This window comes from Oncorhynchus masou, chromosome 25 (assembly GCF_036934945.1).
Source record: "Oncorhynchus masou masou isolate Uvic2021 chromosome 25, UVic_Omas_1.1, whole genome shotgun sequence".
Classification (NCBI taxonomy): Eukaryota; Metazoa; Chordata; class Actinopteri; order Salmoniformes; family Salmonidae; genus Oncorhynchus; species Oncorhynchus masou.
The window spans coordinates 8,021,446-8,036,445 of record NC_088236.1 but is presented as its reverse complement, the minus strand read 5'-3'; the positions used below and the strand labels follow the sequence as shown (position 1 = coordinate 8,036,445).

The 15,000-nt window shown below is 46.6% G+C and overlaps 1 protein-coding gene across 1 annotated transcript in view; it reads left to right on the top strand.

The window, feature by feature from the left end:
* LOC135513727 (extracellular matrix organizing protein FRAS1-like) overlaps positions 1–15,000 on the top strand; it is a 400,333-nt gene that overhangs the window by 324,871 nt on the left and 60,462 nt on the right. Inside the window, exons 49-51 of the mRNA XM_064936617.1 lie at positions 1,212–1,391; positions 2,371–2,495; positions 12,502–12,642. Of these exons, the coding sequence (XP_064792689.1) occupies positions 1,212–1,391; positions 2,371–2,495; positions 12,502–12,642 (446 nt within the window). The remainder of the gene's footprint in view (positions 1–1,211; positions 1,392–2,370; positions 2,496–12,501; positions 12,643–15,000) is intronic.

Below are 15,000 nucleotides of genomic sequence, written 5' to 3'. Positions count from 1 at the left end.
TCTTCATCAGTGTACTAGGTATGTACCAGTCTTTCTTCATCAGTGTACTAGGTATGTACCAGTCTTTCTTCATCAGTGTACTAGGTATGTAGCTGTCTTTCTTCATCAGTGTACTAGGTATGAAGCTGTCTTTCTTCATCAGTGTACTAGGTATGTACCAGTCTTCATCAGTGTACTAGGTATGTACCAGTCTTTCTTCATCAGTGTACTAGGTATGTACCAGTCTTCATCAGTGTACTAGGTATGTACCAGTCTTCATCAGTGTACTAGGTATGTAGCTGTCTTTCTTCATCAGAGTACTAGATATGTACCAGTCTTTCTTCATCAGTGTACTAGGTATGTACCAGTCTTTCTTCATCAGTGTACTAGGTATGTACCAGTCTTTCTTCATCAGTGTACTAGGTATGTACCAGTCTTTCTTCATCAGTGTACTAGGTAGGTACCAGTCTTTCTTCATCAGTGTACTAGGTATGTGGTATCTGACGTAGGAGACGCACAGGACAGACTACCGTAGTAAAACAGTGGACAGTGGGTTCTGCACCATCTGGAATCTTAGCCAGTGGTCCAGTCTGCTAAAAACTGTCAATGGCTGACAACGTGCTCCATCCTTCTGGTCTGTTCTAGGCTTTGTGCTCCTCAGTGGTTTATTGAGACACGGTTTCCAGCCTCAGGTTTTAATTTCCCTTTTCCTACTTGTTCTCTTTTGTTCCCTCCCTCCTTTCCTTTTGTTCCTTCCTTTCCTTCCTTCCTTCCTTCCTTCCTTCCTTCCTTCCTTCCTTCCTTCCTTCCTTCCTTCCTACCTTCCTTCCTTCCTTCCTTTCTTCCCTCCCTCCCTCCCTCCCTCCCTCCCTCCCTCCCTCCCTCCCTCCCTCCCTCCCTCCCTCCCTCCCTCCCTCCCTGCTTTCCTTTTGTCCCTCCCTCCCTCCCTCCCTCCCTCCCTCCCTCCCTCCCTCCCTCCCTCCCTCCCTCCCTCCCTCCCTCCCTCCCTCCCTCCCTCATTCCTTCCTTTCATCCTTCATTCCTTCCTTTCGTCCTTCCTTCCTTCCTTCCTTTATTCCTTCCTTTCTTTTCTCCCTCCCTCCCTCCCTCCCTCCCTCCCTCCCTCCCTCCCTCCCTCCCCCTCCCTCCCTCCCTCCCTCCCTCCCTCCCTCCCTCCCTTTTCTTTCTTTCTTTCTATCTTCCCTGCCTCCCTCCCTCCTTCGCCCCTCTAGAGGACCACCTGCCCCCCTCTGTGGTAATGAATAAAGGTCTGGTGGTTGATGAGAACTCAGTGAAGAAGCTGACTACTCTCCAGCTGTCGGCTACAGACCAGGACAGTGAGCCTGGAGAACTGGTGTATCGCATCACCAAGCAGACTGCACTGGGACACCTGGAGCACGCCAGCAACCCAGGTACACACACACACACACACACTGGCAAGCACACACACACTGGCAAGCACGCACAGAAACACGCCGCCAACAACCGAGGTACTGTACTGGAGCTATCAACCAGCTCAGGTGGAAACACACAGACACACACGCACACACACACACACAGGACACACACAGAGACACACACACACACAGGACACACACACACACACACGCACACACACACACACACACACACACAGACACACACACACAAGACAGTAAAATTGTCAATTCACATACTTATCAACAGAACATCCCTGGTCATCTCTACTGCCTCTGATCTGACAGACTCACTAAACACAAATGTTTTGTTTGTAAATGTTGTCTGAGTGTTAGAGTACACCCCTGGCTCTCTGTAAATAAATAAAACAATAACATCGTGCCGTCTGGTTTGCTTAATGTAAGTCATTTAAAATTATTTATCCTTTTACTTTTGATACTTCAGTATCTTTGAGCAATTCCATTTACTTTTGATACTTAAATATATTTAAAACCAAATGCTTTTAGACTTTTACTCACGTAGTATTTTAAGGAGTGACTTTCACTTTTACTTGAGTCATTTTTACTTTTGAGTATATTTACTTTTACTCAAGTATGACAGTTGGGTACTTTTTCCTCCACTGGGTTGTAAGGGCAGAATTGCCGTCAGCTAGCGAACAATGCTAACTACCACTACAGTGTGCTAATCTAATGCTAATCTAATGCTAATAGCATTATATTCCAGGAACTGATTCCATGATGTCTGTGCCGCGATCAGTAAATACCATTATACCAACAGACTTGGTATATGACCCAAGCAGGAATCAAACCCACGACCCTGGCATTGCTAGTTCAATGCTAATGGTGGATTAATATGCTGTGTTGATTTTCAAAGAAAGTTTAGAAAGCTAACGCTAACACATCCATTAACTTTAACTGTTAATGCTAATGAATGCTAATTTCCTTCCGGATACAGGAACACGCATCACGTCCTTCTCCCAGGCTGATCTGACCTCCCGCAGTGTCCAGTACGTTCACACCAGCGAAGAAGAGAAGCATGCGGACCAGTTCTCCTTTATCGTGTCTGACGGCGCTAACGAGGTACACACACACACATACACATGGTCACACACATGTTTTGTTCTTTTATCCTCACACACACACACACACGCACACACACACACACTATCGATAATGTCCCGCTGTGTGTAAGAGGTTGTCGGGCCGTGTCACTATTGGCTGCCCGCTGTGTATAAGAGGTTATCGGGCCGTGTCACTATTGGCTGACCGCTGTGTATAAGAGGTTGTCGGGCCGTGTCACTATTGGCTGACCGCTGTGTATAAGAGGTTGTCGGGCCGTGTCACTATTGGCTGACCGCTGTGTATAAAAGGTTATCGGGCCGTGTCACTATTGGGCTGACCATTGTGTATAAAAGGTTGTCGGGCGTGTCGCTATTGGCTGACCGCTGTGTATAAGAGGTTGTCGGGCGTGTCGCTATTGGCTGACCGCTGTGTATAAAAGGTTATCGGGCCGTGTCACTATTGGGCTGACCATTGTGTATAAGAGGTTATCGGGCCGTGTCACTATTGGCTGACCGCTGTGTATAAGAGGTTGTCGGGCGTGTCGCTATTGGCTGACCGCTGTGTATAAAAGGTTATCGGGCCGTGTCACTATTGGGCTGACCGTTGTGTATAAAAGGTTATCGGGCCGTGTCACTATTGGGCTGACCGCTGTGTATAAGAGGTTGTCGGGCGTGTCGCTATTGGCTGACCGCTGTGTATAAGAGGTTGTCGGGCGTGTCGCTATTGGCTGACCGCTGTGTGTAAGAGGTTGTCGGGCCGTGTCACTATTGGCTGACCGCTGTGTATAAGAGGTTATCGGGCCGTGTCACTATTGGCTGACCGCTGTGTATAAGAGGTTGTCGGGCGTGTCGCTATTGGCTGACCGCTGTGTATAAGAGGTTATCGGGCCGTGTCACTATTGGCTGACCGCTGTGTATAAGAGGTTATCGGGCCGTGTCACTATTGGCTGACCGCTGTGTATAAGAGGTTATCGGGCCGTGTCACTATTGGCTGACCAATGGGTATAAGAGGTTGTCGGGCCGTGTCGCTATTGGCTGAACGCTGTGTATAAGAGGTTATCGGGCCGTGTCACTATTGGCTGACCGCTGTGTGTAAGAGGTTGTCGGGCCGTGTCGCTATTGGCTGACCGCTGTGTATAAGAGGTTATCGGGCCGTGTCACTATTGGCTGACCGCTGTGTATAAGATGTTATCGGGCCGTGTCACTATTGGCTGACCGCTGTGTATAAGAGGTTATCGGGCCGTGTCACTATTGGCTGACCGCTGTGTATAAGAGGTTGTCGGGCCGTGTCGCTATTGGCTGACCGCTGTGTATAAGAGGTTATCGGGCCGTGTCACTATTGGCTGACCGCTGTGTATAAAAGGTTATCGGGCCGTGTCACTATTGGGCTGACCATTGTGTATAAAAGGTTATCGGGCCGTGTCACTATTGGCTGACCAATGGGTATAAGAGGTTGTCGGGCCGTGTCGCTATTGGCTGACCGCTGTGTATAAGAGGTTATCGGGCCGTGTCACTATTGGCTGACCGCGGTGTATAAGAGGTTATCGGGCCGTGTCACTATGGGCTGACCGTTGTGTATAAGAGGTTATCGGGCCGTGTCACTATTGGGCTGACCATTGTGTATAAAAGGTTGTCGGGCCGTGTCGCTATTGGCTGACCGCTGTGTATAAGAGGTTATCGGGCCGTGTCACTATTGGGCTGACCAATGGGTATAAGAGGTTGTCGGGCCGTGTCGCTATTGGCTGACCGCTGTGTATAAGAGGTTATCGGGCCGTGTCACTATTGGCTGACCGCTGTGTATAAGAGGTTATCGGGCCGTGTCACTATTGGCTGACCGCTGTGTATAAGAGGTTGTCGGGCCGTGTCACTATTGGCTGACCGCTGTGTATAAGAGGTTATCGGGCCGTGTCACTATTGGCTGACCGCTGTGTATAAGAGGTTATCGGGCCGTGTCACTATTGGCTGACCGCTGTGTATAAGAGGTTATCGGGCCGTGTCACTATTGGCTGACCGCTGTGTATAAGAGGTTGTCGGGCCGTGTCACTATTGGCTGACCAATGGGTATAAGAGGTTGTCGGGCCGTGTCACTATTGGGCTGACCGTTGTGTATAAAAGGTTATCGGGCCGTGTCGCTATTGGCTGCCCGCTGTGTATAAGAGGTTATCGGGCCGTGTCACTATTGGCTGACCGCTGTGTATAAGAGGTTGTCTGGCGTGTCGCTATTGGCTGAACGCTGTGTATAAGAGGTTATCGGGCCGTGTCACTATTGGCTGACCGCTGTGTATAAGAGGTTGTCTGGCGTGTCGCTATTGGCTGAACGCTGTGTATAAGAGGTTATCGGGCCGTGTCACTATTGGGCTGACCGCTGTGCGTAAGAGGTTGTCGGGCCGTGTCACTATTGGCTGACCAATGGGTATAAGAGGTTATCGGGCCGTGTCACTATTGGGCTGACCATTGTGTATAAAAGGTTATCGGGCCGTGTCACTATTGGGCTGACCGTTGTGCGTGTGGTGTTTTGTGGATCTGCAGGTCTGACCGTTGTGCGTGTGGTGTTTTGTGGATCTGCAGGGCTGACCGTTGTGCGTGTGGTGTTTTGTGGATCTGCAGGTCTGACCGTTGTGCGTGTGGTGTTTTGTGGATCTGCAGGTCTGACCGTTGTGCGTGTGGTGTTTTGTGGATCTGCAGGTCTGACCGTTGTGCGTGTGGTGTTTTGTGGATCTGCAGGTCTGACCGTTGTGCGTGTGGTGTTTTGTGGATCTGCAGGTCTGACCGTTGTGCGTGTGGTGTTTTGTGGATCTGCAGGTCCATTCTGTTCAGTTGGTTTTGCATCCTAAACATTTGATCAGGATGTTTGCATGTGAAGTATCAGACCATCCAATCAGATAGTTGTATTTCTACCGCTACTGTACCCACCAGGATATGATTGCTGTTGGGGTTGAGACGATGTTTTCTGTGTATGTTGTGGTGGTTGCCCAGAGGTCATTCTGAGTATGTTTGGGGTGGCAGTGTAGCCTAGTGGTTAGAGCGTTGGACTAGTTACCAAAAGGTTGCAAGATCAAATCCCTGAGCTGACAAGGTACAAATCTGTTGTTCTGCCCCTGAACAAGGCAGTTAACCCACTGTTCCTAGACCGTCATTGAAAATAAGAATTTATTCTTAACTGACTTGCCTAGTTCAAATTTAAATAAAAAAATGTTGTCATGGGTGGCCCTGAGGTTTCACATATCATTCTCTGTTTTACAACACTGTGCAGTAGGTTACTGTGAAACAAGATACAATGTTCTGCATGACCTCAGAGCAACTACAATGTTCTGCATGGCCTCAGAGCAACTACAATGTTCTGCATGACCTCAGAGCAACTACAATGTTCTGCATGGCCTCAGAGCAACTACAATGTTCTACATGACCTCAGAGCAACTACAATGTTCTGCATGACCTCAGAGCAACTACAATGTTCTGCATGGCCTCAGAGCAACTACAATGTTCTGCATGGCCTCAGAGCAACTACAATGTTCTGCATGACCTCAGAGCAACTACAATGTTCTACATGACCTCAGAGCAACTACAATGTTCTGCATGGCCTCAGAGCAACTACAATGTTCTACATGACCTCAGAGCAACTACAATGTTCTGCATGACCTCAGAACAACTACAATGTTCTGCATGACCTCAGAACAACTACAATGTTCTGCATGACCTCAGAGCAACTACAATGTTCTGCATGACCTCAGAGCAACTACAATGTTCTGCATGGCCTCAGAGCAACTACAATGTTCTGCATGGCCTCAGAGCAACTACAATGTTCTGCATGACCTCAGAGCAACTACAATGTTCTGCATGACCTCAGAACAACTACAATGTTCTGCATGGCCTCAGAACAACTACAATGTTCTGCATGGCCTCAGAACAACTACAATGTTCTGCATGGCCTCAGAACAACTACAATGTTCTGCATGGCCTCAGAACAACTACAATGTTCTGCATGACCTCAGAGCAACTACAATGTTCTGCATGACCTCAGAGCAACTACAATGTTCTGCATGACCTCAGAGCAACTACAATGTTCTGCATGACCTCAGAGCAACTACAATGTTCTGCATGGCCTCAGAGCAACTACAATGTTCTGCATGGCCTCAGAGCAACTACAATGTTCTGCATGGCCTCAGAGCAACTACAATGTTCTGCATGACCTCAGAACAACTACAATGTTCTGCATGGTCTCAGAGCAACTACAATGTTCTGCATGACCTCAGAGCAACTACAATGTTCTGCATGGCCTCAGAGCAACTACAATGTTCTATATGGCCTCAGAGCAACTACAATGTTCTGCATGACCTCAGAACAACTACAATGCTCTGCATGGCCTCAGAACAACTACAATGTTCTATATGGCCTCAGAGCAACTACAATGTTCTGCATGGCCTCAGAGCAACTACAATGCTCTGCATGGCCTCAGAACAACTACAATGTTCTATATGGCCTCAGAGCAACTACAATGTTCTGCATGACCTCAGAACAACTATAATGTTCTATATGGCCTCAGAGCAACTACAATGTTCTGCATGGCCTCAGAGCAACTACAATGTTCTGCATGGCCTCAGAACAACTACAATGTTCTGCATGGCCTCAGAGCAACTACAATGTTCTGCATGGCCTCAGAGCAACTACAATGTTCTGCATGGCCTCAGAGCAACTACAATGTTCTGCATGACCTCAGAGCAACTACAATGTTCTGCATGGCCTCAGAGCAACTACAATGTTCTGCATGGCCTCAGAGCAACTACAATGTTCTGCATGACCTCAGAGCAACTACAATGTTCTGCATGACCTCAGAGCAACTACAATGTTCTGCATGACCTCAGAGCAACTACAATGTTCTGCATGACCTCAGAGCAACTACAATGTTCTACATGACCTCAGAGCAACTACAATGTTCTGCATGGCCTCAGAGCAACTACAATGTTCTGCATGGCCTCAGAGCAACTACAATGTTCTACATGACCTCAGAGCAACTACAATGTTCTGCATGGCCTCAGAGCAACTACAATGTTCTGCATGGCCTCAGAGCAACTACAATGTTCTGCATGGCCTCAGAGCAACTACAATGTTCTGCATGGCCTCAGAGCAACTACAATGTTCTGCATGACCTCAGAGCAACTACAATGTTCTGCATGGCCTCAGAGCAACTACAATGTTCTGCATGGCCTCAGAGCAACTACAATGTTCTGCATGACCTCAGAGCAACTACAATGTTCTGCATGACCTCAGAGCAACTACAATGTTCTGCATGACCTCAGAGCAACTACAATGTTCTGCATGACCTCAGAGCAACTACAATGTTCTACATGACCTCAGAGCAACTACAATGTTCTGCATGGCCTCAGAGCAACTACAATGTTCTGCATGGCCTCAGAGCAACTACAATGTTCTACATGACCTCAGAGCAACTACAATGTTCTGCATGGCCTCAGAGCAACTACAATGTTCTGCATGGCCTCAGAGCAACTACAATGTTCTGCATGACCTCAGAGCAACTACAATGTTCTGCATGACCTCAGAGCAACTACAATGTTCTGCATGACCTCAGAGCAACTACAATGTTCTGCATGACCTCAGAGCAACTACAATGTTCTACATGACCTCAGAGCAACTACAATGTTCTGCATGGCCTCAGAGCAACTACAATGTTCTGCATGGCCTCAGAGCAACTACAATGTTCTACATGACCTCAGAGCAACTACAATGTTCTGCATGGCCTCAGAGCAACTACAATGTTCTGCATGACCTCAGAGCAACTACAATGTTCTGCATGGCCTCAGAGCAACTATAATGTTCTGCATGGCCTCAGAGCAACTACAATGTTCTGCATGGCCTCAGAGCAACTACAATGTTCTACATGGCCTCAGAACAACTACAATGTTCTGCATGACCTCAGAGCAACTACAATGTTCTGCATGACCTCAGAGCAACTACAATGTTCTGCATGGCCTCAGAGCAACTACAATGTTCTGCATGGCCTCAGAGCAACTATAATGTTCTGCATGGCCTCAGAGCAACTACAATGTTCTGCATGACCTCAGAGCAACTACAATGTTCTGCATGACCTCAGAACAACTACAATGTTCTGCATGACCTCAGAGCAACTACAATGTTCTACATGGCCTCAGAGCAACTACAATGTTCTGCATGGCCTCAGAGCAACTACAATGTTCTGCATGGCCTCAGAGCAACTACAATGTTCTGCATGGCCTCAGAGCAACTACAATGTTCTGCATGGCCTCAGAGCAACTACAATGTTCTGCATGGCCTCAGAGCAACTACAATGTTCTGCATGGCCTCAGAGCAACTACAATGTTCTGCATGGCCTCAGAGCAACTACAATGTTCTGCATGACCTCAGAGCAACTACAATGTTCTGCATGACCTCAGAGCAACTACAATGTTCTGCATGACCTCAGAACAACTACAATGTTCTACATGGCCTCAGAACAACTACAATGTTCTGCATGACCTCAGAGCAACTACAATGTTCTGCATGGCCTCAGAGCAACTACAATGTTCTGCATGACCTCAGAACAACTACAATGTTCTGCATGACCTCAGAACAACTACAATGTTCTGCATGGCCTCAGAGCAACTACAATGTTCTGCATGACCTCAGAACAACTACAATGTTCTGCATGGCCTCAGAGCAACTACAATGTTCTGCATGGCCTCAGAACAACTACAATGTTCTACATGACCTCAGAGCAACTACAATGTTCTACATGACCTCAGAGCAACTACAATGTTCTGCATGGCCTCAGAGCAACTACAATGTTCTGCATGGCCTCAGAGCAACTACAATGTTCTGCATGGCCTCAGAGCAACTACAATGTTCTGCATGACCTCAGAGCAACTACAATGTTCTACATGACCTCAGAGCAACTACAATGTTCTGCATGACCTCAGAGCAACTATAATGTTCTATATGGCCTCAGAGCAACTACAATGTTCTACATGACCTCAGAGCAACTACAATGTTCTGCATGACCTCAGAGCAACTATAATGTTCTATATGGCCTCAGAGCAACTACAATGTTCTACATGACCTCAGAGCAACTACAATGTTCTGCATGGCCTCAGAGCAACTACAATGTTCTGCATGGCCTCAGAGCAACTACAATGTTCTGCATGGCCTCAGAGCAACTACAATGTTCTGCATGACCTCAGAGCAACTACAATGCTCTGCATGACCTCAGAACAACTACAATGTTCTGCATGGCCTCAGAGCAACTACAATGTTCTGCATGGCCTCAGAGCAACTATAATGTTCTATATGGCCTCAGAGCAACTACAATGTTCTACATGACCTCAGAGCAACTACAATGTTCTACATGGCCTCAGAGCGACTACAATGTTCTACATGACCTCAGAGCAACTACAATGTTCTGCATGGCCTCAGAGCAACTACAATGTTCTGCATGACCTCAGAGCAACTTCTTTGAAAAATGTTGCAAACAAGGATCAAAATTGAAATGTTATTTGTGACCTGCTTCGTAGACACAAGGTGTAGAGAAAGAGAGAGAGAGAGAAACAGAGAGAGAGAGAAACAGAGAGAGAAACAGAGAGAGAGAATCAGAGAGAGAGAGAGAAACAGAGAGAGAGAGAAAAAGAGAGAGAAAAAGAGAGAGAAACAGAGAGAGAAACAGAGAGAGAAACAGAGAGAAACAGAGAGAGAGAGAGAGAGCTATATACAGGGGGTACCAGTACCTAGTTAATGTGCAGGGGTACAAGGTAATAACATGGCTATACACAGGAAGTACCAGGTAATAGCATGGTTATATACAGGGAGTACCAGGTAATAACATGGATATATACAGGGAGGTAATAACATGGCTATATACAGGGAGTACCAGGTAATAGCATGGCTATATACAGGTAGTACCAGGTAATAACATGGCTATATACAGGTAGTACCAGGTAATAACATGGCTATATACAGGGAGTACCAGGTAATAACATGGCTATATACAGGGAGTACCAGGTAATAGCATGGTTATATACAGGGAGTACCAGGTAATAACATGGCTATATACAGGAAGTACCAGGTAATAACATGGCTATATACAGGGAGTACCAGGTAATAACATGGCTATATACAGGGAGTACCAGGTAATAGCATGGTTATATACAGGGAGTACCAGGTAATAACATGGCTATATACAGGGATTACCAGGTAATAACATGGCTATATACAGGGAGTACCAGGTAATAGCATGGTTATATACAGGGAGTACCAGGTAATAACATGGCTATATACAGGAAGTACCAGGTAATAACATGGCTATATACAGGGAGTACCAGGTAATAACATGGCTATATAGAGGGAGTACCAGGTAATAACATGGTTATATACAGGGAGTACCAGGTAATAACATGGCTATATACAGGGAGTACCAGGTAATAACATGACTATATACAGGGAGTACCAGGTAATAGCATGGTTATATACAGGGAGTACCAGGTAATAACATGGCTATATACAGGGATTACCAGTACCTAGTCGATGTGCAGGGGTACGAGGTAATTGAGGTACATACTGTAGGTAGGGCTAAAGTGACATGGCAACATGGGAGTACCAGGTAATAACATGGCTATATACAGGGAGTACCAGGTAATAACATGGCTATATACAGGGAGGACCAGGTAATAACATGGCTATATACAGGGAGTACCAGGTAATAACATGACTATATAGAGGGAGTACCAGGTAATAACATGGCTATATACAGTGAGTACCAGTACCTAGTTAATGTGCAGGGGTACCAGGTAATAGCATGGCTATACACAGGGAGTACCAGTACCTAGTTAATGTGCAGGGGTACCAGGTAATAACATGGCTATACACAGGGAGTACCAGTACCTAGTTAATGTGCAGGGGTACCAGGTAATAACATGGCTATACACAGGGAGTACCAGTACCTAGTCGATGTGCAGGGGTACGAGGTAATTGAGGTACATACTGTAGGCAGGGCTAAAGTGGCATGGCAACATGATAGATAATAGACAGTAGCAGCAGCATATGTCGTGTGTGTGTGTGTGTGCGTGTGTGTGTGTGTGTGTGTGTGTGTGTGTGTGTGTGTGTGTGTGTGTGTGCATAATGTCAATGCAAGAGAGTTAGAAGCTGTTCAGGGTCATGTTCAGGGTCCAGACCTTGTGGTACCACTGGTACTGCTTGCCTTGCAGTAGCAGAGAGAACAGTGTATTGCTTGGGTGGACACCGCCTGGTATTGAGGTCCTTGGATGGCAGGGAGCTCAGGCCCCAGTGATGTACTGGGCCGTACTCGCTACCCTCTGTAATGCCTTGCTAATAATATTTACTGTCTACCAGCAACTACCTGTATTAACCTTGTCTCTAGGTAGATAACAGTGTTCTGTATGGTGTCTAAGTAGATAACAGGTGTCTTTAGGTAGATAACAGTGTTCTGTACGGTGTCTTTAGGTAGATAACAGTGTTCTGTACAGTGTCTTTAGGTAGATAACAGTGTTCTTTACGGTGTCTTTAGGTAGATAACAGTGTTCTGTACAGTGTCTTTAGGTAGATAACAGTGTTCTGTACAGTGTCTTTAGGTAGATAACAGTGTTCTGTACGGTGTCTTTAGGTAGATAACAGTGTTCTGTACAGTGTCTTTAGGTAGATAACAGTGTTCTTTACGGTGTCTTTAGGTAGATAACAGTGGTCTGTACAGTGTCTTTAGGTAGATAACAGTGTTCTGTACGGTGTCTATAGGTAGATAACAGTGTTCTGTACAGTGTCTTTAGGTAGATAAAAGTGTTCTGTACAGTGTCTTTAGGTAGATAACAGTGTTCTGTACGGTGTCTTTGGGTAGATAACAGTGTTCTGTACAGTGTCTATAGGTAGATAACAGTGTTCTGTACAGTGTCTATAGGTAGATAACAGTGTTCTGTATTGTATCTAAGTAGATAACAGTGTTCTGTACGGTGTCTTTAGGTAGATAACAGTGTTCTTTACGGTGTCTATAGGTTGCCCAGACGTTCTACATCACCATCAGGCCGGTGGATGACTCCCTCCCCCTGCTGGTGGTTCCTGGGATGAGGGTTCAGGAGGGGGTCAGGAAGACCATCACTGAGTTTGAACTGAAGGCCACCGACGCTGACACAGAGGTAGGCTGGCTGGTCATTACTGTTAGACAGAGGTAGGCTGGCAGACTGTCCAGTCACTACACACACCTCACTACTCATACACAGTACTATTAGACAGAGGTACACTGGCTGGTCATTACTGTTAGACAGAGGTAGACTGGCTGGTCATTACTGTTAGACAGAGAAGTAGTCTGGCTGGTCACTACTGTTAGACAGAGGTAGACTGGCTGGTCATTACTGTTAGACAGAGGTAGACTGGCTGGTCATTACTGTTAGACAGAGGTAGACCGGCTGGTCATTACTGTTAGACAGGGGTAGACCGGCTGGTCATTACTGTTAGACAGGGGTAGACTGGCTGGTCATTACAGTTAGACAGAGGTAGACTGGCTGGTCATTACTATTAGACAGAGGTAGACTGGCTGGTCATTACTGTTAGACAGAGGTAGACTGGCTGGTCATTACTGTTAGACAGAGGTAGACCGGCTGGTCATTACAGTTAGACAGAGGTAGACCGGCTGGTCATTACTGTTAGACAGAGGTAGGCTGGCAGACTGTCCAGTCACTACACACACCTCACTACTCATACACAGTACTATTAGACAGAGGTAGACTGGCTGGTCATTACTGTTAGACAGAGGTAGACTGGCTGGTCATTACTGTTAGACAGAGGTAGGCTGGCAGACTGTCCAGTCACTACACACACCTCACTACTCATACACAGTACTATTAGACAGAGGTAGACTGGCTGGTCATTACTGTTAGACAGAGGTAGACTGGCTGGTCATTACTGTTAGACAGAGGTAGACTGGCTGGTCATTACTGTTAGACAGAGGTAGACTGGCTGGTCATTACTGTTAGACAGAGGTAGGCTGGCAGACTGTCCAGTCACTACACACACCTCACTACTCATACACAGTACTATTAGACAGAGGTCGACTGGCTGGTCATTACTGTTAGACAGAGGTAGACTGGCTGGTCATTACTGTTAGACAGAGGTAGACTGGCTGGTCATTACTGTTAGACAGAGGTAGACTGGCTGATCATTACTGTTAGACAGGAGTAGACTGGCTGGTCATTACTGTTAGACAGAGGTAGACTGGCTGGTCATTACTGTTAGACAGAGGTAGACTGGCTGGTCATTACTGTTAGACAGAGGTAGACTGGCTGGTCATTACTGTAAGACAGAGGTAGACTGGCTTGTCATTACTGTTAGACAGAGGTAGACTGGCTGGTCATTACTGTTAGACAGAGGTAGGCTGGCAGACTGTCCAGTCACTACACACACCTCACTAATACACAGTACTGTAAGACAGAGGTAGACTGGCTGGTCATTACTGTTAGACAGAGGTAGGCTGGCAGACTGTCCAGTCACTACACACACCTCACTAATCATACACAGACAGAGAAGTAGTCTGGCTGGTCATTACTGTCAGACAGAGGTAGACTGGCTGGTCATTACTGTTAGACAGAGGTAGACTGGCTGGTCATTACTATTAGACAGAGGTAGACCGGCTGGTCATTACTGTAAGACAGAGGTAGACTGGCTGGTCATTACTATTAGACAGAGGTAGACTGGCTGGTCATTACTGTTAGACAGAGGTAGACTGGCTGGTCATTACTGTTAGACAGAGGTAGGCCGGCTGGTCATTACTGTTAGACAGAGGTAGACTGGCTGGTCATTACTGTTAGACAGAGGTAGACTGGCTGGTCATTACTGTTAGACAGAGGTAGACTAGCTGGTCATTACTGTTAGACAGAGGTAGGCCGGCTGGTCATTACTGTTAGACAGAGGTAGACTGGCTGGTCATTACTGTTAGACAGAGGTAGACTGGCTGGTCATTACTGTTAGACAGAGGTAGACTGGCTGGTCATTACTGTTAGACAGAGGTAGACTGGCTGGTCATTACTGTAAGACAGAGGTAGACTGGCTTGTCATTACTGTTAGACAGAGGTAGACTGGCTGGTCATTACTGTTAGACAGAGGTAGGCTGGCAGACTGTCCAGTCACTACACACACCTCACTAATACACAGTACTGTAAGACAGAGGTAGACTGGCTGGTCATTACTGTTAGACAGAGGTAGGCTGGCAGACTGTCCAGTCACTACACACACCTCACTAATCATACACAGACAGAGAAGTAGTCTGGCTGGTCATTACTGTCAGACAGAGGTAGACTGGCTGGTCATTACTGTTAGACAGAGGTAGACTGGCTGGTCATTACTATTAGACAGAGGTAGACCGGCTGGTCATTACTGTAAGACAGAGGTAGACTGGCTGGTCATTACTATTAGACAGAGGTAGACTGGCTGGTCATTACTGTTAGACAGAGGTAGACTGGCTGGTCATTACTGTTAGACAGAGGTAGGCCGGCTGGTCA